The 26,536-nt window shown below is 43.4% G+C and overlaps 1 protein-coding gene across 8 annotated transcripts in view; it reads left to right on the top strand.

The window, feature by feature from the left end:
• ABCC9 (ATP binding cassette subfamily C member 9) overlaps window positions 1-26,536 on the top strand; it is a 125,808-nt gene that overhangs the window by 24,041 nt on the left and 75,231 nt on the right. For all 8 annotated transcript variants that reach the window (XM_060194491.1, XM_060194492.1, XM_060194487.1 and 5 more), the window contains exons 8-15: window positions 175-369; window positions 3,114-3,266; window positions 3,841-3,996; window positions 7,413-7,547; window positions 8,639-8,801; window positions 13,473-13,513; window positions 15,091-15,233; window positions 25,164-25,272. In XM_060194491.1, the coding sequence (XP_060050474.1) occupies window positions 175-369; window positions 3,114-3,266; window positions 3,841-3,996; window positions 7,413-7,547; window positions 8,639-8,801; window positions 13,473-13,513; window positions 15,091-15,233; window positions 25,164-25,272 (1,095 nt within the window). The remainder of the gene's footprint in view (window positions 1-174; window positions 370-3,113; window positions 3,267-3,840; window positions 3,997-7,412; window positions 7,548-8,638; window positions 8,802-13,472; window positions 13,514-15,090; window positions 15,234-25,163; window positions 25,273-26,536) is intronic.

Genomic DNA, 26,536 nt, shown 5'->3' with positions numbered 1-26,536 from the left:
TGTCCATAGCAAGGATGTAGCATTACAGCATTACTGTGAGGAAAGGGATTCACTGATAAGTACTTATAGGCTTTTGAAATATCTGAAATACCAGAAGGGACTTGCATGCTGGCTGAGATGAATGACTGCCCTCATTCAATTTTTGTTTCGCCCATCTTTTTTTTTTTCTTGCAGAAGAAAGTAGCGGATCACCCCAACCTGACTCCATCTATCTGGCTGGCGATGTACAGGGCCTTTGGACGACCAATTCTCCTTAGCAGCACTTTCCGTTATCTTGCGGATTTACTGGGTTTTGCAGGACCACTCTGCATTTCTGGTATAGTTCAGCGCGTGAATGAGACTCAGAACAGGACAAATAACACAATGGGAGTAAGTGCTGGTGCTTTTGAAAGGAAGCATATGACTGGCAGGTTTCCTTGTAAAGGTTTTTTCTGCCTCCAGGGTTGTCTCTGGGGCTCAGTGTCTGCACTATGAATCCACTGCTCCTATGGTCATTTTTCCTTTTTTGGGGGGGGGGCGGGTAGGACAGAGAAATGAGAGTGGAGGGGAAGGCGGAGGTGGGGATACAGATAGACACCTGCAGACCTGCTTCACCTTTTGTGAGACAACCCCCTGCAGGTGGGGAGCTGGGGGGGGAATAGAACCAGGATTATTACATGGGTCCTTGCACTTACTACTATGTGTGCCTAACCTGGTGCACCACTGCGCAATCCCATGATTATTTATATGAGCTGTTTAGTATTATTTACTGAGAACTGAATACCTTTTTTTCTTTCCTCCTTCCCTTTCTCTCTCTCTCTTTCTTTTGCCTCCAGGGTTACTACTGGGGCTAGGTGCCTGCACCATAAATCCCTTCTCCTGGAGACTATTTTTTTCCCTTTTAGTTGCCCTTGTTGTTTAGCATTGTTGTGGTTATTACTGTTATTGATGTTGCTGTTGTTGGATAGGGCAGAAAGAAATGGACAGAGGAGGGGAAGACAAAGGAGGAGAGAAAGATACCTGCAGACCTGCTTCACCTTTGTGAAGCGACCTCCCACTTCTGGCGGGAAGCCAGGGGTTCGAACAGAGATCCTTGCACCAGTCCTTGCGCTTTGCGCCATGTGCACTTAACCTGCTGCACTTCTGCCCAGTCCCCTTTCTCTTTTAAAAAGAAAACGGCATTTTCCTTGCAGAGAAAAGCGTATGTTTATGTATTCATTAAAGGGAACTGGCCAACAAATTGATTTCTTAGATTCAGGGCCTATAAACATTTATAAATCAGTGTGAGTGTGTGCCAGAAACTGCCCAGATATTTCACATTGGTTATTTCACTTGATGTTTATGACAACTTTTAAAAGTATGTTTATGCATGAGTGCACGGGGGTGGGAGGGCTGAGTCAGGGCCATAGAGTTCTAGGAGCAATAATGTTAGCAGTACGATTCATCTCTAATAAAAACCATCACTGTATGTAGTGATGAGGGACAGCTCCATTATGACAGCTTCTATTAGAAAGAATGTTACTATTTGGGAGGGTCTGTTGGATAAGGCAGTCCGTATTTACTGATATAAAATATAAAACCTTTTTCTGTTCTGAAAACTTGGCATCGACTTCTCTGCATACACACACACACACACACACACACACACACACACACACACACACCACACAAGCTCAAGTGCAAAGCCTTCCATTTCTGCTTTCTAGTGTCAGTCTGATCCCGTGGCTTCTTTCTGCATTGTTAAAATATTAAGCCTTTTCAAATCTGGCTAGACTCTTGCCTCCTGACTGAAGCTTTGTAAGTCAATTACATTGTTGACTTTACAACTGGTGCTGATAAGTCTGTACAATTCATCCGGATCATAGTATGGATGGCTGTACTTACTTTTTACTAATAGGTTGCAATTTCTTTCAACAGAAAGACTGAACCATTCAGATTTCTGGCCAGAACTTGGCTCAGATCCTTGTGCATATGAGTGCTCAACTGTCACTGAAATGAATATAATTTTTTTTTGTATTTGTCACCAGGGTTATTACCAGGGCTTAGTGCTGAGACCACTCCATCACTCATAGCAGTCTTTTATATCCCTCCATCCCCTTCTTTTCTAATAGAGAAAGAAGTGGGGTGGTGGTGGAGAGAAAGATACCTACAGCACTGCTCCATCACTCATTAAGCTTCCCCTTGTGGCTGAGGACTGAGCCCTTAAACCTGGATCTTCATACATAGTAACATATGTGAGCTCTACTGGGTGCACCACCACCTAGCCCCTAAACAGGGTTTTATTTATTTAGTTATTTGATGATGGCTTACAAAATTAGATTTTAAGGATATAGTTTCTACAGAGTGTACTTGGGAGGCCAGGTGGTGGCACACCAGGTTAAGCACACGTGGGGTCCCGCTTCACAAGTGGTGAAGCAGGTCTGCAGGTGTCTCTCTCCCCCTCCTCTCAATTTCTCTCTGTCCTGTCCAGTTTTAAAAAATAGCCACCAGGAGCAGTGGATTTGTAGTGCAGGCACCAAGCCCTAGCAATAACCCTGGAGGGGGGGAGGAGGGAGAAGCAAGGTAGAATGTATCTTTTTTTTTTAAGTTTTCTTTTTATAAATATTTATTTATTCCCTTGTGTTGCCCTTGCTGTTTTATTGTTGTAGTTATTGTTGGTGTCATTGTTGTTGGATAGGACAGAGAGAAATGGAGAGAGAAGGGGAAGACAGAGAGGAGGAGAGAAAGACAGACACCTGCAGACCTGCTTCACTGCCTGTGAAGTGACTTCCCTGCAGGTGAGGAGCCAGGGGCTCGAACCGGGATCCTTACACTGGTCCTTGTGCTTTGCACCACATGCACTTAACCCGCTGCACTACTACCCTACTTCCAAGGTAGAATGCATCTATACAGAAATGCTGTAGCACTAAAACAATATCTCTTTCTATAACCCAGAATGATCAGCTACTTGAGTGTTAGGCATTGGTGTGGATTTTGAGAAGAGGCTAGAATGACTTAGCCCATTTAACCACTGTGTAGTAGAAAGACATTGAGTTTTCATATTTAAAATCCATTAACCACTTCATTAATTTGAACTGTATACCCAGTGTATAAAAAGACTAGTTTTGATTGATGCCTTTTCTCTTTGGGCTAAGATTTCAGAAACCCTTTCATCAAAGGAATTCCTTGAAAATGCCTATGTCCTAGCAGTTCTTCTCTTCTTGGCCCTTATTCTGCAAAGGACATTTCTTCAGGCATCCTACTATGTGACCATAGAGACTGGCATTAACCTCCGTGGGGCACTGCTGGTATGTACAAACATTGAGTGTTTATTGTTTTGTTTTGTTTGTTTCTGGGAAAAGCTACCTACTTGAAAGTGACAAAAGGATAGTCACCTCAGTGCTGCTTGTTCATTCCATTTTCACTTTGAAGTTACTGCAGTAGCATTTCTAGGATCCACTGAATAACAGAAACACAGTGAATTAGCAATTCATCTGATCCAACATAACTTTTGTGTATTTTGAAGAAAAACTATGGGATCATAAATTTACTTCACCTCTGTTGATATTTGTCTTAGGGCTTATTTTTTAAAGTTGAATATGTGTTTTAATTGTACTGCCAGAAAAATGTTTGTATTTAAATGAGAAAGTTATTGTACTAAAATATTAATGGTGGTCAACTGTCAGAAAAAAAATTTGTCTTTAAATGAGAAAATAATTATGCTAAAATATTAATGGTAGTCTACATAGGAAGATGCCATTAGAAGTCTTATTTATTTCCTTTTTTAGAACTATTAAACTTATTTTTTCAATTAAAATAAATATGCATTATTGCTGATGGTTAAGTTTAGAGTTAAAGTACACTTTTTTTTTCCTTTTGCAGGCCATGATATACAACAAAATCCTCAGACTATCGACATCCAATTTATCCATGGGGGAGATGACACTGGGACAGATCAATAACTTGGTGGCCATTGAGACCAACCAGCTTATGTGGTTCTTGTTCCTGTGTCCCAATCTGTGGGCCATGCCTGTGCAGGTAGATCAATAAAAAATTTCTCCTTTACAGAAAGAACCAGGTAGGGTTGGGTGGTGGTACATCTGGTTGAGTAAGCATGTTACAATGTACAAGGACCGGGGTTCAAGCCCCAAGTCCTCATCTACAGAGGGGGGAATCTTAAGGAATGGTGAACATTACCGCAGGTGTCTCACCTGTTTTTCCCTCTCTACTTCCCCCTTCCTCTTAATTTGTCTCTATGTCTATCCAATAAGTGATAAGATAAATAAGCATATTAAAAAAGAAATACAACTAAAGGAGTAAGAGATGCTTATCTCAGTGTAATAGTTTTGAATGCACTGATGCCTTGGTGCCCTCTTTATGGAGAAAGAAGCAGAGGCTGAGAAATGCTATATCCTAGATTAAGAAACTGGGACTCGGCATTGTGGATTGCACCAAAGCAAAGGACTCTGGAAAGGAGGGAATGGGATAAGATGAAGGGACACTGGGGTCTTGGATTTGCTTAGTTTGGTTCAGACATGTGGACTAACCAAGTGCACTCATTACTCAAGGCAATACTTTTCTTAATTGTAAACTGAGAGGGTATTAACAGCCCTGCCTGGTAGTGTTGATAGATGTGCCAAGAGTAAAAAAAGTTCATAGTCATGAGGCATTAAGTTGAGAGCCTGCATTTCATAGACACTTGGGAGTCCTTACTGGCTAGGTGATTGCTCTAATCCACACATGCCCCAGAGGCAGGTCTGACCGCTTTCACATTGGCAGACTCATTCACCACATTTCAAAATCACCAGGAGTCACTTTCGTCCTCCAGCACATACTCTAAATATAAAATGTCAAACTTGATAAGACAGCAGGAACACTTCTGTTTCCTACTGGAAGCTACATGTTACCCCATATGCACTTTGAATTGGTTAATACATTTCAGTGCTTTTTTTTTTCTCCTGTGTTGCCATTTTTTTTTTATAGCAGAACATTTGTCATAACTAGGACTTCAACTCTCCACCTGTACTTTTTATTTATGTTCTTATTTTTTATTGATTTAATAATGATCAACAATTCCCGCCAAAAGAATTCTGCATCCCATCCCCTCCATTGGAAGCTCTCCTATTCTGTATCCCCCTGAGCATATGGACCCAGAATCATTATTGGGGTGCAGAAGGTGGAAGGTCAAGCTTTTATAATTGCTTCTCTACTGGACATAGGCATTGGCAGGTGGATGCATATCCCCAGCCTGTTTCTATCTTTCCTTCGTGAGGTAGGGCTCTGGAGAGGTGGGGTTCCAGGACACACTGGGAGAGAAAGACACCACAGCACTGAAGCTTCCTCCCCTGTGTCTGGGCATCAGGCTTAAGCCTGGCTTGCATGCATAGCAAATCAAGCACTCCAGCTGGCCTATTTTGCCAGCCCCCCTATCACATATATTAAAGGACATAAAATAATAGCATGTGATATTTTTAAAAATGGATTTTCTGCCTTTCCTTTTCATTCTTTTTTTGTTTTTATGGGAATCCACACCAAGTAAAACTGTGTTGTGGACAGTAACTGGCACAAAGTAGGATTTAAAATATACTGTCTGCTGAGGGAGATAGTACATGATTATGCAAAAAAGTTAACACAGTGATTATGCAAAAAAACCCATTCATACCTGAGGCTCTAAGATCCAGTTTCAGCCCCCCTTCATCATATCCTAAGGGGGTCCAGGTGGTGGTGCACCTGGTTGAGTGCACGTTACAGTGTGCAAGGACCTGGATTCAAGTCCCATGGTCCCCATCTGCAAGGGGAAGCTTCACGAGTGGTAAAGCAGTGCTGCAGGTGTCTCTCTGTCTCTCTATCTCCCCCTTCCCTCTCAATTTCTAGCTGTCTCTATCCAATAAAGATAATAAAAAATTGAAAAAAAAACCAATATTTTTAAGAAAAGTATCCTATGCCCGAGCTGAGCAGTGCTCTGATAAAACTACTACTAATAATAACATATTTAGAAAATGTGTGCCATCTCTATTTATCAATGTGTGTTTAAATATGGGCCATCTGGGTAGCTGCTGGCTTACCCCTCCCTAATCTAAATCCCAGCAAAGACCCCAGGCTGCCTCTCGCATGGGTGGCCTCCAGGATATGTGATTTTGGTTGGAGTCCCCAAAATTCTGGAAGGGCTAGGCAGTAGCCATGTGTCCTGGCCTCTAGAAAGCCACTGTTGCTCTGTCATTAAGCATACATGGGTGCAGATGACATCTAGAGATATAAGCCACTAGGAACACTGAGCCATGCCAACCGTGCACAGCAGCTACTGGAAAACAAGAGTTTTCAGAGAGGAAAGAGAGCAGAGCTCATCTTGGAATATTTAAAAGAAAGAGAAGAAAGTAACCAGCCAGAGTCATCTTCAGTAGCTCTGTGTCCGGTCTGGGGAAGTGTGTTCCAAAGGAGAGCTAATATGGACGCCCAATGTTAGCTTTGTAGTCTGACCTCTTGTCAAGAAATGACTTCTAGGTTATTATTTTTTTTTATTAAAGGCTTACTAACAATCCACAAGATTGTGGGCTAAGAGGGGTACAATTCCATACACTTACCAGCACCACAGTTCCATGTCCCATCTCCTCCACTGGATGCTTCCCTATTCTTCATCCCTCTGGGAGTATGGACCAAAGATCTCTATGGGGTTCAGAAGGTGGGAAACCTGGCTTCTGTAATTGTTTTTCCACTGAACATGGGTATTGGCAGGTAGATCCATACTTCCAGCATGTTTCTCTCTCTCCCTAGTGGGGCAGGGCTCTGGGGAGGTGGGGTTCCAGGACACATTGGTGAGGTCATCTGCCCATGGAAGTCAGGTTGGCGGCATGGTAGCATCTGCAACTTGGTGGCTGAAAAGCATTACGATATAAAACAGAACAAATTGCTTAGTAATCAGGAACCTAAAAGCAGTAATTTAGCAGGTGAGATTTTGGGGTCTCCATACTGACTTCTGGGTCATTACAGAGCAGTGGAGCTCAGATCTTTCCTTCAGCTGTGCACACAGTCATCCTGTACTCTCCACATCATGGCATCTTCCCTGCTCCCCCCAGTCTTTACCTCAGGACACTAATACAGCTCCAACAGAATATGGGTGACCCTGTTTATGGTGGGCAGACACATTCAAAAAAACCGTTGTGTCCTTTTACAAGTGTGAGCACCATTTCAGAGGGCTGGGAGTACTCAGGAGAAAACTCTGCAACTTTGGCAACAAATTAACATGACACTGGTTGTACAGCTCTTCCTATGAAAAATAAATTCTTGTGGCTAAACCTGCCCCCACATAAATCACAGTAAAACCCAGCTGTCACAGTGGAATTGACTTCTAGATAAACAAGAGCATAATGAAGAAACACTATGTTTGCAACAACACAGAAACTTGCCCACCATGATGCTCCCATTCATTTTCTTCCCCACTGTTTTTACCCTCCTAGATCATCATGGGTGTGATCCTGCTCTACAATTTGCTGGGGTCCAGTGCCCTGGTTGGGGCGGCAGTCATTGTCCTCTTGGCTCCCATTCAGTACTTCATCGCCACGAAGTTGGCAGAAGCTCAGAAGAGCACTCTTGTAAGTGACATCTTTTGGGAAGGAAAAAATCTAGTTAATGCTGTGTTATAGTTAAAGTCTAGGAAATCAATGCATACCACACGGGGTTATGTGGAAACGATTACATATCACTTCGATTCTTAGGCGACCCGTGTGCATGTTCAGGGATGCAACTTTTCAAATCTAAGACTTGGTGATTTTTAGACTCAAACACCAGAAGCAGACTTTCTGCTCCTCTTCTTATATACATGCTATCTTTTAAATTAAAAATAAATAAATTGCCACCATAGTTATGGTTGAGGACCAGTGCCTTCACAATGAATCCACTGCTCCTGAGGACTTTTATTTTGACTTGATAGGACAGAGAGAAATTGAAAGTGAAGGAAGACACACATATCCATACACACCCTGAAACCTACAGCACTGCTTCACCACTTGTGAAGCTTTAACATGCACCCAACCAATTTTACATTTTAGTGAATTATCATTGCATTTTAACACAGCAGTTTTGAATGTGCATCATAATGAAATTGTTTTTATTTCTGAACCATAGCAACCACCAAGACATTAAAGGTTTTAACTGGAGACTCAGGGCTCAGTAGTAGAGCTCATGTCTTTCACACATGAGGCCCTGGGTTTGATCTCCCAACACCATATAAAAATGAGAAAGAAAGTGCCAATTAGAACATCATAAATGGTGGGGCAGTTCTCTGACCTCCCTCATTAGAAGAAAAGTTTTAGCTGGGAAGCTTCTTTTTCTAACCTGTTACCAACCCACTTTCTATTGAAAAGTAAGTGCTGTAGGATAAGGAACTACACTCCTGCAAAGTTGAAAACAAGGTAAATGTTTGATCCTTCTTGAAATCTTTAGGAAGTCTCATATTTCAAGGAGTTTTTCTTCTTCTTCAATTTTTTCTTTATTTTTGAGTAATAGGTTACAAGATTGTAAGGTTCCAGTGCATAGCTCCAACCCACATGGTAGGAAGACACCTTCTTTAGTCCTCCATCTTGAAGGTGGGCACTAAAGCACAGAAACCCCTCCTTGGCATGGCCTCGCCTCAGATGCACTGAGATGTCACGGCCCTGTTCTTCTACTCCCCTTTGTTTCCTAGGACTATTCCACTGAGAGACTGAAGAAAACAAATGAGATACTGAAAGGCATCAAGCTGCTCAAATTGTATGCCTGGGAGCACATCTTCTGCAAAAGTGTGGAAGAAACCAGAATGAAGGAACTATCCAGCCTCAAAACCTTCGCCCTTTATACCTCCCTTTCCAGTAAGTAGCAGTTGCTGGAGGGAGCACAAAAAAGCAATGTGTGGTCTGTCCCATTGCATTTGTGATTAGTGAAACACACTAGCTATCAGGGGCAGCCCATTTGTTTCCTACTCCACTGCTGTCCGGTAGTCCTTGGCTGCATGTGGCCACTTGAATTTAAGCTTAGGGTCAAGGAGACGTGAATTGGATTCCTTGGAAGTTGTGTGCCCTGGCCTTGTTTCATTTGTTTTATTTCATCTCTACAATGGTCAGAAGGGCGACTAAAACTGTCTCATCTTTTGGGATGAGTAGTTGGTTTTGAAAATTTCTTGGTTAACTCAAATTTGACTGATTTGACTCTGCAACTATTGACCTTCCAGTCACCAGTGAACTTTGCAAATACAAGTGTATGTGTGTGTCCTATGACAAGGTGTTTCTTGTAATATTGTACTTGAAAGGATATTTATGAGAACAGAGAAGGACATGTTACCATGTGCAAGGACCTAGGTTCAAGCCCTCGGTTTCCACCTGCAGAAGAAGCTTCACAAGTGGCGGAACAGTGCTGCAGATACCTTTCTCTCTATCCCTCTCTTTTCATTCTCACCCCATATTTCTCTCTGTCTCTAAGAAAAAGGAATACAGTGGCCACTGTGAGTGGTGGTGCCACTATACCAGCACTCAGGTCCCAGCAATAACCCTGGTGGCATGGGGGAGGGGGGAGGTCAACATTTCCAGGTGAAAACAGACCTTTCTTCACACACACACTTTTTTTTCAGTACATTTCCAAGACCTTTTAAATCCAGAGCACTTTTTATCCTCAACTCTTAACTTTTTGGAAAAGCAGTTGCTCCAAAAATGTATTTTTCTGAACGCTCTCAAGAATAACAAGTTTACATAAGTACAATTCTTCCAACCTTAGCCAAGCTACTCCCACTAATATCTAATGTGGTTTGTCTGCCAGTTTTTTCTCACCGGTTGTTCCCAAGACTTTTGCAGTTTAAAGTTTTTGAAGTTTATTTGCTAATTTCTCTTAAGCTCTAAACAACTCTTGTTCTTAGGTATTATAAACACTTCTTCTGTGGGAGAGCATTAGGGAAAATATTTGATTTATACACTTGATTATAACCTGAATGCATCAGACATTTGAAATGAAGTAGAAAGATTTATCTCTGTTATGTACCACTAGTGCAGTGCCAGAATCCTGGAAGATGGCCTGAAACACACCCACGTGCTCATATAACAGTGCTGTAAGTTGATAGCACTTAAAAAACGTTTTTCTTTGTAGTGGACTGAAATACTCATGGAGAGGGAGGGAGGGATGCCAGGAATAATGATAAATTGAGAGACTCAGCTGATTATTTCCATAAGTATCTTTAAACATACAACCTCAGGTACCCTTCATAACTGCCCACTGATTTTATTTGTTTATTATGAGAGCACTGCTCAGCTATACCTTATGGTAGGGGGATTGAACCTGGAACTTTGGAGCTTCAGGCCCTGCCCACTAATTTCAGAAATCACAAGGTAGAGGAAGAAAGTGTAAATAACTTGCATTTCCCATACACCACCTGCCTACTGAAATACAGAGGTGGAACATTTATCCTGTTTGTCTGCTTCCATGTTTGGGGTTGGGGTTAGTTTTTGAAAGTAAGCTACAGAAGGAGAGAGAACAGAGGAGGCTGTACTCAGTGAGAGAAAGAAGTTGGGGCTGGGTGGTGGTGCACCTGGCTGAGCGCACATGTTACAATGTGCAAGGTTTGAGCCCTGCCCCCGCAAACCCCCACCCACCTACAGGGGGAAAGCTTTGAGTGGTGAAGCAGTGTTGCAGGAATCTGTCTGTCTCTCTCCCTTTCAATCATCCCCTTCCCTCTTGATTTCTGGCTGCTTCTATCCAATAAATAAAGATAATAAAAAATTGGGGGGGGAAAGTGAAGGTGAAAGCATGTGATCATGCATATATTACAGGAGGCAGGAACAAGTGAGTCAGGTAGATGAAGTTCCAATTAGGTCACATCCAAATTTCATGATCTGGCAAAGCTCAGTATTCTGGGCAGTTAAGATGTTGAACTGTGTGAGCTGAACAGAGCTGGACATCAATCTTAACTCTGCCTCTCCGTGTTGGCATAATTCTGACCAAACTTCTTATATCCTTCAGTTCTCTGTTATTCATCTGTGACATGGGATAATGGTCTGCACCATGTTGGATCACAGTAAGGATTAAAACTCCTAGGCTCATGTCCAGTGCTTCCTACTCATTATCTCATAGATGTTTCATGTAAAAACCTGGTGTAGTAAGTAACATCATCAGAGTTGATGTAAGAATCAAAGGAAGGGGGCAGACAGTGGTACATCCAGTTAAGCTCACATAGTAATAATCAGAAGGATCCAAGCAAGGATCCCAGATGGAGCGCATGGCTCCCCACCTGCAGTGATGATGGGGGGGATGCTTCACAAGTGGTGAAGCAGGTCTGCAGGTGTCTGTCTTTCTCTATCTCCTACTCCTCGCTCAGTTTCCCTGTCTTGTCAAATAAAATGGAAAAAAAAAAAAGGCTTCCAAGAGCAGTGAATTCGTAGGGCTAATAATGAGCCCCAGCAAGAATCCTGGAGGCAAAAAAAAGAAAAAAAAAAATCAAATTGTGAAAATGGCACCAAGTGCCTGCTCAGTATTCTATGAGTCCCATTTCTGGTGCTCTCTGAGAAGACAGAAGAGAAGTTGAATCTGAGTCAGTGGATAGGTTGGAGTCTTACAGGGTGAGCTGACCTGAAATGAAATGTACTCTCCATACCCTTGTCAGCCCTGACACTCAGCCCATTGTTGAGGGAGTCTGTTTCCTTGTCAGGAAGTTGGGATAGAGTCGCAGTACCTTAGGGAATTAATTAATAAGATAATACATGTAAAACAAAAAGCACCTGGTACCTGAGTGCTCAGTCAGTACCATATGAAATAGGAAAAAAAACTTAACTAGCATAGGTACTGGTAAATTTGTAGACCTTTCTGTTTTTATGAATCTGTATTGCCCACTAAAATAATATCGGTGTGTGGGGGGAGGGGAAGAAATTTCTTAGTCTCCATTGTCAAGCAGTGGTGTTGTGCTTGTTGAAAAAATAAGATTGTGATGCCAGGTTCAAGAGTTTGATTCTGGAGTTTGATCCCACAGCCAGTCTCATTCTAAGGGACAACCACAGTTAAACACCTTGGAGAGTCCAAAGTTACACAGAATTATCTACTTGGGGGGGGGGGGGAGTCTCTGCACTTACCCTACCATTGCTCAAGGGTCAACTGCAAAGATCTGTGCAATTCCCACTTTTCTTGAAGAGATTACCTAAAGATGGAGAGTATGGAATGAATTCTAAAGATGGAGGGAAAAGACACATTTAGAAAAGTGGGTGACAGTAGTAGGAAGACAAAAAGACAGAGACAAATGTAACTCCTTAGCTGTGCTATTCTGAAGCTCAGGTCAGTGTGTGGGTTCCACATCCTATCCCACAACATGGCTCTGTGACTGAGTCACATCTGGATCTGCAAGACCACACAGTGGCTCTGTGCAGTGGGGCGGGATAGCCCACTGAGAGCAAATGAATCCCAGGATCTGATGATGGTGTTTGGACTCCTTGCTTAACTGTCAAGAAAAGAGGACCCTTGACTCTCTCACTCTGCCACTGCCTGGCTCTGCTAACCAACAATTCACTTAATTTTCTGGCCTCCACTGCCTGAAAATCTATGGCTTATGAAAAAAAAAAACTATAAAGCATCAGCTTGACTTTTTTTTTCATTATGCCTTCCAAATAGCTGTAAAATTACACTGTAAAATATGAGTCCTCCTGGCTTCAGCAATGCATATCACATTCAGCTGATTGTGGTATAGTATATTCCTGGAGAGAGATTTTTTTTTAATGTGGCACTGAGGAATGAACCTTGGGTCTCTGCATGATTTCTAAATTTCTCCTCTGCCCAATTTTCCAGTCTTTATTTATTTATTTTTTTTAAGATAGAGAAGAGTAGACAGAGAGGAGAAATGTCATAGTACCACCCCACTATCCATGTAACTCTGTTGGAGCTATCCCTGGTGCGTTTATGTGGTGGTGGGGTTTGAACCTGGGTCCTAACGCACAGAAAGGTATGTGCTCTACCAGGTGAGCCATCTCTCATACTCTCTCCCCAAGAGATATTTAGAGATGACCTAAGATATGAAATTATTTTATGGAAGAGAATACCTGTCAGTGAATGTTAGTATCACTTCCAGAAAGAGAACTTGAGTGGTAGTAAATTCTTTTTTTTAAATTTGGTAACACGATGAATCATAACCCAGTTTTTATGTTTAAATTGGTGAACCAAATAAAATAGACTGTAAATACTCTGTTACACACACGTTATGTTCTCATCATGGCCATTATTGAAGGATTGTTTTATCTGAATTCTGTTACCACGCTTTTAAAAAAAGATGACTTTTTCTTAAATAAAGACAGACATTTTCTGGCAAAAACTAATATACAGAAGCTCATGCAACTGCAAACAAGGCAATACCAACTGGAAACTGTCTGTGGACTCCAGACAAAATGTTATTTTGTGTATTTGATCCTCCCTGTCTTGAAAGAACCTTCAAGTAACAATAAGTGATTAATTCAGCTCAGCTCACTGAAAGTGTTCCTCAGCTCACTGACACTCTTAATGCCTCTGATTTCTTTCCACAGTCTTCATGAATGCGGCAATCCCCATAGCAGCTGTTCTTGCTGTAAGTTAATTTTTTTCCCTCTCTTTAGAAATGTAACTAAGTCAATGCCTGGAAATTATCTACGAATAAGAAGCATGTGGGTGGTTGTTTAGAGCCCTTCACCCCTGCCAGTTTGCCCTTCCTGGCCTCTGCTGCAGGCATTCCAACACAGACTTGCTTAGCAGTGGCCCCATGGCCATTCTGGCCCACAGAATTTATGGTTGGAAAGACCTGTCCCTTCAAATTAGGATGCTTAGCAATACCCCGTGGCTTCTGCCTACTGGAAGCCATTACTTCTCCTCAGTCACAACAGCTCCAGACTCCCCCTAGATGTTGCCAAGTGAGCTCCAGACAGCAAATGCTCAGTTGCTGAGAATTAACCAGGACCTGTGCCCAGAGCCTGGGAATCAGGCACCTCCTGGCAGGATGGCACAGGCCGAGGGTGTTGGCATGGAGGATAGACAGTTTACTGGATGTCTGGGTGTATGGGTGGTAGGTAGGGTAAACCCAAGTTGGAAAGGACTAGCAGAGATGGTGCAGAGGAAGCCAGGAGGGTTCAGTAAGACCCTGCAGCCAACCAGCAAAAGAAGCTGTGTCCTAGGCAAGGGCACATTGAAGTTTGAGTGCACTAGGTGATGTGTCAAAGGAACACCCCAAGGGTGTCACTTTACTTAGAATTGTCAGCAGTCTGCACTGGACTCTAATATTGGCAGTTTTGGTTAAGATCCATGATAGGACCCCTAGTACAATGAGATTTGGTGTCTTTTTCTTTTAGCTGTTAAACTTCTGTGACACCTGGATCTCAATACATGTGTGATTCTATCACTCTGGACTTCTCAGTTTTTATTCAGAGAGACAGAGATGGACAGAAAAAAGGGAGAGGCATCACAGCCCTGGAGCTTCCTCTGTTGCTATAGCACCTCCCATGTGTTGCCAGGGCTTGAAACTAGGCTGAAAAAAATGGAAAAGGCATATGTACCACCCAGTGAGCCATCTCTTTGGCCCTCTTTTCTTTTAGAAAGTTGAGTATTTCTGGGAATCCTAGGCTGCCCTCACAGTTCTCCCCCTTCCTCCCTCCATCTTTTGGGAGAAACCTATAAACCTTCCATTCTTCCATGATAACAGCTGGACTGTCATGCCAACCATTCAGTGCTCTGACCAGGGCAAATTCACTTTTTCTCAAGGAGTCATTGGGATGAAGTCATTGTTTTCATAGGCGGGATGGATATGCCAACATAGAGACAGAGAGATTGGAAACATTGGGTGCAAGCATGTCTTTCTGTTTCTCTTTTCCTTTCTTCTGTTCTTTATTTTTAACACACACACACACACACACACACACACACACACACACACACACACACACACACACACACACATATATATATATATATATATATATATATATATATATATATATATGAAAGCACTGTTCAGCTCTGGCTTATGGTGGTGCAGGGGATTGAACCTGGAACCTTGAAGCCTCAGGCATGAAAGTCTTTTGGCATATCCATTATGCTATGTCCCCTGCCCTGGGTGTAAGCATTTCCAGAACTTTCTCCATGTTTGTCTAACCGCACCCTTCCCTCCCTTGACAGACGTTTGTGACACACGCGTACGCCAGCGGAAACAATCTGAAGCCTGCAGAGGCCTTTGCCTCACTGTCTCTCTTTCACATCCTGGTCACCCCGCTCTTCCTGCTGTCCACCGTGGTCAGGTTTGCGGTCAAAGCCATCATCAGGTAGGCTTACTGCTGCCTTTCCCTGCTATGGCTCCTGGTGTGTAGCAATGAATCTGAACAAGTATCAAGAGGGCCTTACGAGTCCCTGCCCCCAGAGGACCAGCGGTTCTAGGTAGAGTGTGCTGCCTTTAGTCTCTCATTGATTTATCCCCCTATACAAATGATTCTATTTATTTCTGTGTTTCTGCCACCAGACTTTTTGACTGTATGTATTATATAACCCCTCACAGTGTGTTTGAGCTCTCTGATAATCTGTGCTATGAACATATTCTGGCGTATTTGGTGATTACCTTTTCATTGGAAACTCAGACTACTTCCACTTCCTAGCATAGTGTAGATAACATGGATGCAACTATCTCTGTTTAATCTTTAAGCTTTCATCTGATCATGTCTGCCAAGTACCACCACTCTCAGACCTTTTATTTTTTAACTATTTATTTATTTATTTGCCTCCAGAATTATCGCTGGGCTTGGTACCTGCACTATGAATCCACTGCTTGCTCCTGGAGGCCATTTCCCCATTTTCTTGCCCTTGCTGTTGTTACTATTGCCATTGCTGCTGCTGTTGTTGGATAGGACAGAGAGAAATTGAGAGAGGAGGGGAAGACAGGAGAAAAAGACAGACACCTGCAGACCTGCTTCACCGCCTGTGAAGTGACTCCCCTGCAGGTGGGGAGCTGGGCACTGGCACCCAAATCCTTACACTAGTCCTTGCACTTTGTGCCATGTGCGCTTAACCTGCTGTACTACTGCCCGCTCCCCCCTCCCTTTTCTTTTTCTTCTTATTCAGTAGGACAGAGGGAAGGGAAGATGATATGGAGGGGAGAGAGTGGGGGGTGAGAAAGAGCTACAGCACTGCTTCAGTGCTTGTGAAGCTACCTCTCTGCAGATGGGGATCACGGGCTTGAACCCAGTTCCTTGTGCACTACAAGTGTGTATGCTTTACTGGCTGTGCCACTGTCCAAAACCTCTGATTATTTCTTGTGTGAGAGTGGTAGAACTGGGGCATTTCTTCTACTTTTAAAATTTTTATTTATTTGTTATTGGATAGAGACAGAGAAATTGAGAGAGAATAGGGAGATAGAGAGGAAGAGAGACAGAGAGACACCTGAAGACCTGCTTCACTGCCTGTGAAGTGACTTCTCTGCAGGTGGGGAGCCGGGGGCTTGAACCGGGATCCCAACCGATCCTTGTGTTTTGCACCATGTGCGCTTAACCCACTGCGCTACCGCCCGACTCCATACTTCTACTTCTATACATATTGTAAGGTCATTGATAACAACAGCTTTGTTTGCTATGAAGGAGGGCATAAGTCAAAGGATCGATTTATACCTCCAGTGTGTGTTGTACCCCTCTTATCCTACGGTTTTGTCAGTATTTCCTTTTTATAAATAAAAAATATGTAAAAATTCAGAGCCGGGGGTCAGGCGGTAGCACACTGGGTTAAGTGCACATGGTACTAAGGTCAAGAACCAGTACAAGGATCCCAGTTCAAGCCCTGGTTCCCCATCTGCAGAGGGAAAGCTTTATGAGTAGTGAAGCAGGTCTGCAGGTGTCTTTCTCTCTCTATCTCTGTCTTCCCTCCTCTATCAATTTCTCTGTCCTAACCAATGAAATGGAAAAAAACAAGCAAAAAAAAAAAAAAAACTGCCAGGAGCAGTGGATTTGTAGTGCTGGCACCAAGCCCCAGCATTCACCCTGGAAGACAAAAAAAATATTCAGAGCCTTAAATATACCAAGTATAGTGCTGCCATTGCCAGCACTGGCAGCTATTTCTGGTATATAAAACTTTAAAAATGAGACTATTTTCGTAATACCAATGTATGCCTAAGGAAGTTGGTATTTCATGTACAAGATGCATACTCTCCAGTTTTAGGTAATAGCTTTTGTCTGTTTTTTGCCGCCAGGCTTATCACTGGGGCTCAGCATCAGCATTACGAATCCACTGCTCCTGGTGGCCATTATTTTTTCGTTCTACTTTTGACAGGACAGAGAGAACTTGAGAGGAGAGGGCAGGAGAAAAAGAGAGATCCCTGCAGACCTGCTTCACTGCTTATGAAGCTTTCCCCCTGCAAGTGGGGAGCAGGGGCTGGATCCCAGGTCCTCGCTCCTGGTGATATGTGTGCTTAGCCAGGTGCACCACCACCTGGACCCTGGTAACAGTTTATATAGACTTGATTTGGTTTATATGACTGGAGGAGGTGGCTCTGTGGGGGAACTCAGGAGATGATCATACTGGGTTCCATTCATGACACTTTTTTTAAAACATAATTCTGACTGATCAGTGAGAGAGAATCTTGATAAGTGTCTTGATAGCTGTATGCATTCAAATACATATCTGTGGCCTTATTATAACCCAAATTCTGCTGGGTTGCAACCCTGTTCCATAAGTGTTATCATGAGTAAACCACCTCCAGAGTTACTAGCTTTGAAAGTTCAGGCCCTCTGGCCTCTTCTTCCCTGTTTCCCTGCCCCCTGAAGCTACTCCAACAGCTCACTGACTGAGTTTCGGAGCACCACTTCCAAATTAGGCAGTGCTGTGGCCAGGCAGCTGCTGCAAACACTGTACTTGATAGATGACCAAGGCCTACTATTTCAGTCCTTATTTCCATCTTCTCCAGTTAACAGCTGTTTCCCTCTTTTTTTTTTTTAAATTACTATTTGCTAAGGTGCTAAATCAGCAGGTTACCAAGCACCCAGAAGGTTTTACTGAAGTGTTGGCATGAAAAAGAGAGACAAATCCCCAAAACTTCAGGGACACAATCCCTTGCCTTCCCTCCCTCCCCCACCCCTACACTCACCCCCAGTCTAAGGGCTGGAGATTCTGCTGAAGTGCATCTTAGTAAAATGAGAGAGAGAGAGAGAGAGAGAGAGAATATGTGTGTGTGTGTGTGTGTGTGTGTGTGTGTGTGTGTGTTTCTGCAGAGCTCTCTTCAGCATGTCCCAGGGATGCAGGCATTTGCCAGTTTGATAAAGACCAGTCCACTGTCAGGGATACGCTCCAGGGTTCCTGAACCATAGGCCAGCTGGACTCTACAAATACTGACTTGCCTGCAGGGACTTCCAGAGGTTGCTCTGTGGGTCCAGCAGAGAGGGCTGGTCAGCAGAAGAGGCCCCCATCCTAGGTGGTTCCAAGAAGTCCAGTGAGCCCCCTGCCCCACAGCTGCTGCCTGGCCTGCCACTTCCTCCTGGGCCCAGGAACCTGTGGTGACAGTTGGATCAAGACTCATAGTGAGCATCCTGTTTACTGTCAGAGCTCTGGGTGCACTGATTTTGAAAACTTCTCTTTGGGACTGTGGAGTCCTAAGTTCTTCTTTTTTTTTATTAATGATTTATAAGATTGTAATATTGTACAATTGCATACAGTTCCCACCACCAGAGTTGTGTTCCATCTTCTCCACTGAAAATTGCCTATCATTTACCCCTCTGAGAGTGCGGACCAAAATTCTTTTTGGGGTGCAGAAGATGGATCCATACCCCCCAACCTGTTTCTTTCTCTCATTCTCTCTCTTTCTCTCTCCCCCTAGTATGGGGCAGGGCTCTGGTGAGGTGAGGTTCCAGTGCACATCGGTGAGGCCTTCAGCTTAGGGAGGTGAGGATGGAATCATAGTAGTAACAACAGTTTGGTGGCTGAAATATAGTAAGATGGAAAGCAGGACAAAATGTTTCATTAACAGAAACCATAAAGTAAGAATAGATGAAAGTAGAGGCCTTAGAGTAGAAGAGAAATAGGAAGTCTATGTGAGGAGAGTTCCTAGGAGTCCTTTTTTTTTTATTTATAAAAAGGAAACATTGACAAAACCATAGGATAAGAGGGGTACAACTCCACACAATTCCCACCACCAGATCTCAGTATCCCATCCCCTCTCCTGATAGCTTTCCTATTCTTTATCCCTCTGGGAATATAGACCCAAGGTCATTGTGGGTTGCAGAAGGTCTGGCTTCTGTAATTGATTCCCTGCTGAACATGGGTATTGACTGGTCGATCCATACTCCCAGCCTGCCTCTCTCTTTCCCTAATGGGGTGGGGTTCTGGGGAAGCGGAGCTCCAGGACATATTGGTGGGGTCATCTGTCCAGGAAAGTCTGGTCGGGATCATGCTATCATGCTGGCATCTGGAACCTTGTGGCTGAAAAGAGAGTTAACATACAAAGCCAAACAAATTGTTGAGCAATCATGGACCTAAAGGCTGGAATAGTGCAGATGAAGAGTTGGGGGTCTCCATTTTGTAGATAGCTAGTAGGCATATTTTAGTTATATCCCAAAAGGCCTGTGGCTATACTAGTTTTTCTTTCCTCTGAGCCTGAAATCTGATACGCAGGTGGATCCAAGTTATTGTCTGGGGAGATGATGTCATGGCTGGAGAAGGAACAGAAAGCTGGATCAGGGAAGAGAGTAGCTCCCTAACATGGGAAAGGGGTATAAATATTGTTGACCATTTCTTAATAATCTTTTCTTGAGCTTGACAGCTAACATGGGGCCTGGAGGTGGAAGAATGACTGTCTGGGAAGATGGTGTCAGAATTGAGACTAGAAGTAGGAAGCCAGATCAGTGCAGAGAGTTACTAAAAAACTTGAAGATATATAGATGCAATCGACTGTTGACCACAGTGATCTAACCTGGGGCCCGTATCTATTCACATTTAGCACTGGAGCCTGTATAACCTCCAAGTCCATGTCAGAGGAATCCTAAGTTCTTTTCTCTTTCTTTTCTTCCTTCCTCCCTCCCTCCCTCCCTCCCTCCCTCCCTCCCTCCCTCCCTCCCTTCCTTCCTTCCTTCCTTTCTTTTCTTTCTTTCTTTTTTTTTTTGCCTCCAGGGTTATTGCTGGGGCTCAGTGCCTGCACTAGGAATCCACTGCTACCGAAGGCTATTTTTTTTTCTTTTGTTGCCCTTGTCATTTGTTGTCATTGTTGCTGTCATTTTTGTTGGTTAGGACAGAGAGGAATGGAGAGAAGAGGGAAGACACAGGGGGAGAGAAAGATAGACACCTACAGACCTGCTTCACCACCAGTGAAGCGACTCCCCTGCAGGTAGGGAGCTGGGGGCTCGAACCAGGATCCTTAAGCCAGTCCTTGCACTTTGTGTCATGTGCACTTAACCTGCTGTGCTACCGCTGGACCCCTTCAATGCACTTTTTAAAAATTACTTTATTGCAGGATTAATGGCACACAGTACAATAGTTGACACCCTCTTATCTCCCCATTACAGCTGTCTGCAAGACACGCTCTCCCCCCAGCTGAGGTCCTTTCCCACCTTCATACGCCTGGAACCCCAAACCCCTCGCTCCCTCTCCTTCCCTCCACAAAGTCCTTTGCTTTGATGCAATGCACCACACCCAGTCCCAGCTTCACCTTTTTTTTTTTTTTCCTTTTCTGTCCTCGATTCTTAAGTTCCACCTGGAAGTGAAACTTCACTCAGTATTCTGTCCTTCTTTTTCTGGCTTATCTCACTCAACATGATACCTTCAAGTTCTCCCCAAGATATGGCAAAGGAGATGATTGCTATTATTATTATTATTTATTATTTTTATTTATTTTTACTTTTTTAATTTTTTGCTTCCAGGGTTATTGCTATGGCTCAGTGCTGGCACTGCGAATACACTGCTCCTGGAGGCTATTTTGCCCCATTTTTTGTTGCCCTTGTTGTTGTTATTGTTGTCATTGTTATTGGATAGGACAGAGAAATGGAGAGAGGAATGGAGGACAGATAGGGGGAGAGGAAGTTAGATACCTGCAGACCTGCTTCATGGACTGTGAATCAACCTGGATCCTTATGCTGGTCTTTGCACTTCACACCATGTACACTTAACCCTCTGTGCTACTGCCCGACCCCCACTATTATTACTTTTTTTTTTATAACTATATAGCATTCCACTCTGTATATATACCATGACTTTCTTACCCACTCATCTAACACTGAGCATCTGGAGCGCGAAGTGTAAGGACCGATGTAAGGATCATGGTTCAAGCCCCCCTGCTCCCCACCTGCAGGGGGGTCACTTCACAGGTGGTGAAGCAGGTCTGCAGGTATCTATCTTTCTCTCCCCCTCTCTGTCTTCCCCTCCTTTCTCCACTTCTCTCTGTCTTATTCAACAATGATGACATCAATAGCAATAGTAACTACAACAGTAAAACAAGGATGTGTTCTACCACTGTACTACATTCCCAGCATTGTGGCTTCCCCTCCCCTCACCTCTTCTTTTCTGTTCTCTCTTCCCCTCCCCTCACCTCTTCTCTTAAGTTCTCTCTTCCCCTCCCCTCTCCTCTGCCTTTGCTTCCAGGGCTTTCACTGGATTTTCTCCCTGTGCAGCTCCACTATTCACAACAGACTCTTTTCTTTCTCCCAGATGGAGGATTTAAGAGACAGGAAGACAGGAGGAGAGACACCATAGCACCACTCGGTGACGGTGACTCATGAGACCACCCTCTCTGCATGGTGCTCCCATGTGGTGACTGTGAGGACTCACGCCAGGGTCCCCATGCAGGGTGAAGTGTGTGCTCTCTCTGCCGGCTGAATTATCTCCCAGAGCCCATCATGCTTTCTTTGTAAGATGTTTAGTCTGTTAGCCCAAACTGTTCACATGGAACTCTGAACTCAGTGGGCAGGGTCAGTGTATAAGCAAATGGAGGGGAGAGGCAATTAGGATTCATGTCTGCATTTACAAAACAAAGAAACAAAGAGAAGTCACTGATTTAAAATAATCATGTACTCGAATTAGTGATATCTCAGAAAGTCTCTTTACATGCATCTGTGTGTGTGTGTGTGTGTGTGAGTGTGTGTACGCGTATAAAGAAATAAGGCATGTGTTTCACTTTTCTGGATGAAAAAGTAATTGCTGCCTGCATCCTTTACAAGTAATTGGATTGTAGAATTCTGGTATTTGATATCTAATGCAATCTCTGTGTCTGAAGGGGCTGTTTGCCAAAGAAAGATGTACAAAACAGACCCTGGCCTATTGTTAGAAAAGAACCATGTCCTTTCTTTCATGTGCTTCCCAAAGGAATGCTTGGCTACTCTGCTGAAATTCTTTTCATCAAATAGGTTGTGACTGCTGTTGATCATTGAGCACACTTGTGCTTTGGTCTGGACTTACAGATTTTATATTTTGGCTTCTCTTTGTTTTAGGCTCCATTTTTAAATAGATTTTTTAAAGAAAAAGTTTATCTTCATTTATTGGATAGAAACAGAGAAATCAAGAGGGGAGGGTAGGTGATAGACAGGAAAAGAGACAGACACCTGCAGCCCTGCTTTCCCACTGTAGGTAGGGACCAGAGGCTTGGACCAGGGCCTTGTGCACTGTAACATGTTTGCTCAACCAGGTGTGCCACCACCCATCCCCTGTTCTAGTTTTTCTCGCAAATGGATTTGTATCATTTCATTGCACAATCCCAGCAATGAAACCATTCCTTTCCTGTCAACACCTGTCCAAAGTATTCCTTTTTGTCTTAAAAAATGTGAAACTTAAGGAGGTCTCACTAAAACCCCTGATATACTCTTTTTTTTTTAATTTTTTAAAAAATATTTTATTTTATTTATTTATTCCCTTTTGTTGCCCTTGTTGTTTTATTGTTGTAGTTATTATTGTTGTTGTCGTTGTTGGATAGGACAGAGAGAAACGGAGAGAGGAGGGGAAGACAGAGAGGAGGAGAGAAAGATAGACACCTGCAGACCTGCTTCACCGCCTGTGAAGCGACTCCCCTGCAGGTGGAGAGCCGGGGTTCGAACCGGATTCCTTATGCCGGTCCTTGTGCTTTGCGCCACCTGCGCTTAACCCGCTGCGCTACAGCCCGACTCCCGATACACTCTTAAAACAGTTGAACTCTGCAGGCACTGGAGAGACTAGAGAGAGAAGAGCGAGCTGTTGAGAACACCTGCTTGCAAAGCCCAGCCTCACACTCATAGCTCCTGTTGCAACTAAGGAGAGAGTGAGTGATAGGAGGGAAGACTTGAGAGAGGCCCAGGATACTGCCTGGGTGTTTGGGGTGACCTTCCTATAGGGGGTTGAGCAGCATCACATCAGCTACTTTGCTGAGATGGAAGGGGTGTGGGGTAAAGTCTCCCTGGAGAGGCCAGGGCTGAACCTGTGCTGTTGGGAGGCTCATCTCTGAGTGCCACTACAGCTGGGCTAGAGAGAAGGCCCAGTGAGTCTGTTCATAGAAAGTTGCATGAGTCCCCTTGGTTCATTCAGGAAACTAAAAGTGGTGCTGGACCAGTTTATATTCCCACCAGCAGAGCAGGAGGGTTCCTTTGTCCCCACAACCTCTCCAGCATTTGCTGCTGCTGCTGTTTCTGATGTGTGACATTCTCACAGGGGTGAAGTGGTATTTCACTGTTGTCTTTATTTGCATCGTTTCTAGTTTTTCACTTAAATTGAGAGTAACAACCTTTCTCTTCAACTGAACACTGAGAGGGCTTTGTGTATAGTGTCCTGATTTCATAGCCTCTCCCCATTTCTGGATAGGGTCATTTGTTTTCTTGTTGCTGAGTTTGGTGAGCTCTTCATCTATTTTGGTTATTAGCCTTGTCTAATATACAGCATGTAAAGATCTTCTCCCTTTCTATAAGATGTCACTTTGTTTGGGTGGTGGTTTCTTTTGCTGTGCAAAGCTTTTTAATTTAATGTAGCCCCATTGATTTATTTTTGCTTCAGTCTCCCTTACAATCACTGAAGATGCCTATAAAATTTAGATGAAAAAGAGCTCTTTCTAAAATTTATTAGTGATTTAATGATGATTGACAAGATTGTGGTATAAGAGGGGTACAATTCCATATAATTCCTACCAACAGAGTTCCTCCATAACTCATCCCCTCCATTGGAAGTTTCTCTATTCTTTATCCCTCTGGGTGTATGGACCAAAGATCTCTATGGGGAGCAGAAGGTTGGAGGTCTGGCTACAGTAATTGCTTCTCCACTGGACATGGGTGTTGGCTGTTGAGAGGTCAATCCATACCCCCAGCCTGTTTCTATCTTTCCCTATGGGGAAGGGCTCTGGGGAGGTGGGGCTCCAGAACACATTGGTGAGATGGACTGCCCAGGGAAATCAGGTTGACATCATGGTTGCATCTGCAACTTGGTGGCTAAAAAGCATTAAGATATAAAGGAGAACAAATTGTTTAATAATCATGAGCCTAAAGATAAAAGCATAGCAGATGAGATTTGGGGTCTTCATGTTGGAAGGAGCTAGGAATTTTGCCAATATTTTCCTCTAGGTATTTGATAGTTTCTGGTCTAGTATTTGAATCCTTGATCCATTTGGAACTTACTTTTGTGTCTGATGAGATGTAGTGATTCAGTTTCATTCTTCTGCATGTTTGAAACCCAATTTCCCCAACACCCTTTGTAGAAGAGAGACTTTCCTCTCTCCATTTAATAACTTGGGCCCCCTTGTCAAAAATTAGGTATCTACAGGTGTGGGGTTTTATTTTTGGGCTCTCAACTCTATTCTACAGGTCACTATTTTTTTTTGTTTTTGTAAAATTAAAAATGTCTAGGATAAAAAACATGAGGTTTTGTGGTAATCAGTTGATTCTAGTTGTTCTGAGATTTATTTATTTATTTTTAGTCTCAGGTCTGGGGGCAGGGAGCCCTCAGTCCTGGGAAATTTGGAATTTTTGTTCACCTAGATGTAAGTCCCAGGTAGGAAGTGTCCAAAAAGGATGCTCAGAGGTGCTAGTTTGACTGACAGTATATGGGGGAAGTCATTCTACTTTTGGTAGAACCTCAGTGATGGTGGTCTTTTTTTTAAAGTCTTTTAAACTTTATTAGAGAACCAGAGCATCACTTTGACAATGTGATGTTGGGTGGGTGCGGGGGAGGTGTCAAACTCATGCTTACAGATCTAGTGTTGTTATCTATTCTTCCCCCTCCTAGGCTGTGATGGTCTTGTTTTTAACCGTCTTTTGTGTGTGTTTGCTTTTTGCATGTTACAGTGTCCAAAAGCTAAATGAATTTCTCCTGAGTGATGAAATTGGTGACGACAGTTGGAGAACTGGAGAAGGGGCCCTGCCCTTCGAGTCCTGTAAGAAGCACACAGGAGTTGTAAGTGCCCTTCCTTCCTCTGGGAGCCCCAAGAATGGAGGGAAGTGGGTGTGTGTGTGTGTTCAGATGTAGTCAGAGAAATGGTCCACTTCAATTCTGACCAACATGAACAAAACTCTTTACCTGTCTCAGAGCCAAGCTCACAAATCTAAATTAGGTAAGGGCTGTACAGGGCTTTTTTTTTTTTATTATTACTCATCCGAGAAGGGGCACAAGAGGCTTGACCCATTTTTAGTTTAAAGAGAAATACAGGAAACATGTATAAAAGTAATAAAAAGTGAATTCAAGCTCCTGCCTCACATTCTCCATCCACATCTTACCTAAAACTTCTCAACTTGACAAAGTCGTTTGACGCATTTCGACTGAACAAACCACGTTACATACGATTAGCAAGTGGCCCAGCGAGGGAAAACCTGAGATGGGAAGCTCCCCAGGCCTGTGTTCATCTCAATACAAGAATCCACAAGGCATCTATGTGAAGAACTGTGATGCTGAACCACAGGGTCCTGTGTGACCTGTAATGTGCTCTGTACCTGCTTGTGCCTCCAGACTTGCTGGCTGTTGGTGCCGGGTGCCAAGACCTAAGGGAGCAGCTCTGCATGAGGTAGACACAGCCCTTTCCAGCACAGAGTTGGTTCTCTTGAGGCAGGTGTCATATAGCAGTTTATAAAGAGTTTAGCCATAGAAATAAAATACCAGGTCAGGCAGTAGCGCAGTGGGTTAAGTGCACATGGTACAAAGAGCAAGGACCAGTGTAAGGATCCTGGTTCTAGCCCCCAGCTCTCCACCTGCAGTCGGAGTCTCTTCACAGGTGGTGAAGCAGGTCTGCAGGTGTCTATCTTGTTCTCCTCCTCTCTCCATTTCTCTCTGTCCTATCCAACAATGCTGACATCAATAACAATAATAACCACAACAATGATTTAAAAAAAACACAACTAGGGCAATGAAAGGGAAAAAAAATAGTTTCCAGGAGAGAGGTCACTTGTCAGAAGAAAGCTCTGAAGAGCCACATTAGAGCAGAGACCTGAATACATGTGGGGACTTGGTGAGATTACAGACAGACAACTAGTGATGCAGAGACTCTGACATGGGGCTCCACCTGTGTATTCAAGGACAAGAGGACACTGTGATTGAAACCTGGTGGAACATAAGCAAGTGAAAGTGATAGATTTTTTTTAATTTAACTTTTTAATTTGTAATTAATAGTTAGCTACAAGATTGTAAGATTACAATGCATGGTTCACACCCACCACCAAAGTTCTGT

This window comes from Erinaceus europaeus, chromosome 7, assembly GCF_950295315.1.
Source record: "Erinaceus europaeus chromosome 7, mEriEur2.1, whole genome shotgun sequence".
Classification (NCBI taxonomy): domain Eukaryota; kingdom Metazoa; phylum Chordata; class Mammalia; order Eulipotyphla; family Erinaceidae; genus Erinaceus; species Erinaceus europaeus.
The sequence above is the reverse complement of the archived record's forward strand: the minus strand, read 5'-3'. Positions and strand labels throughout refer to the sequence as shown.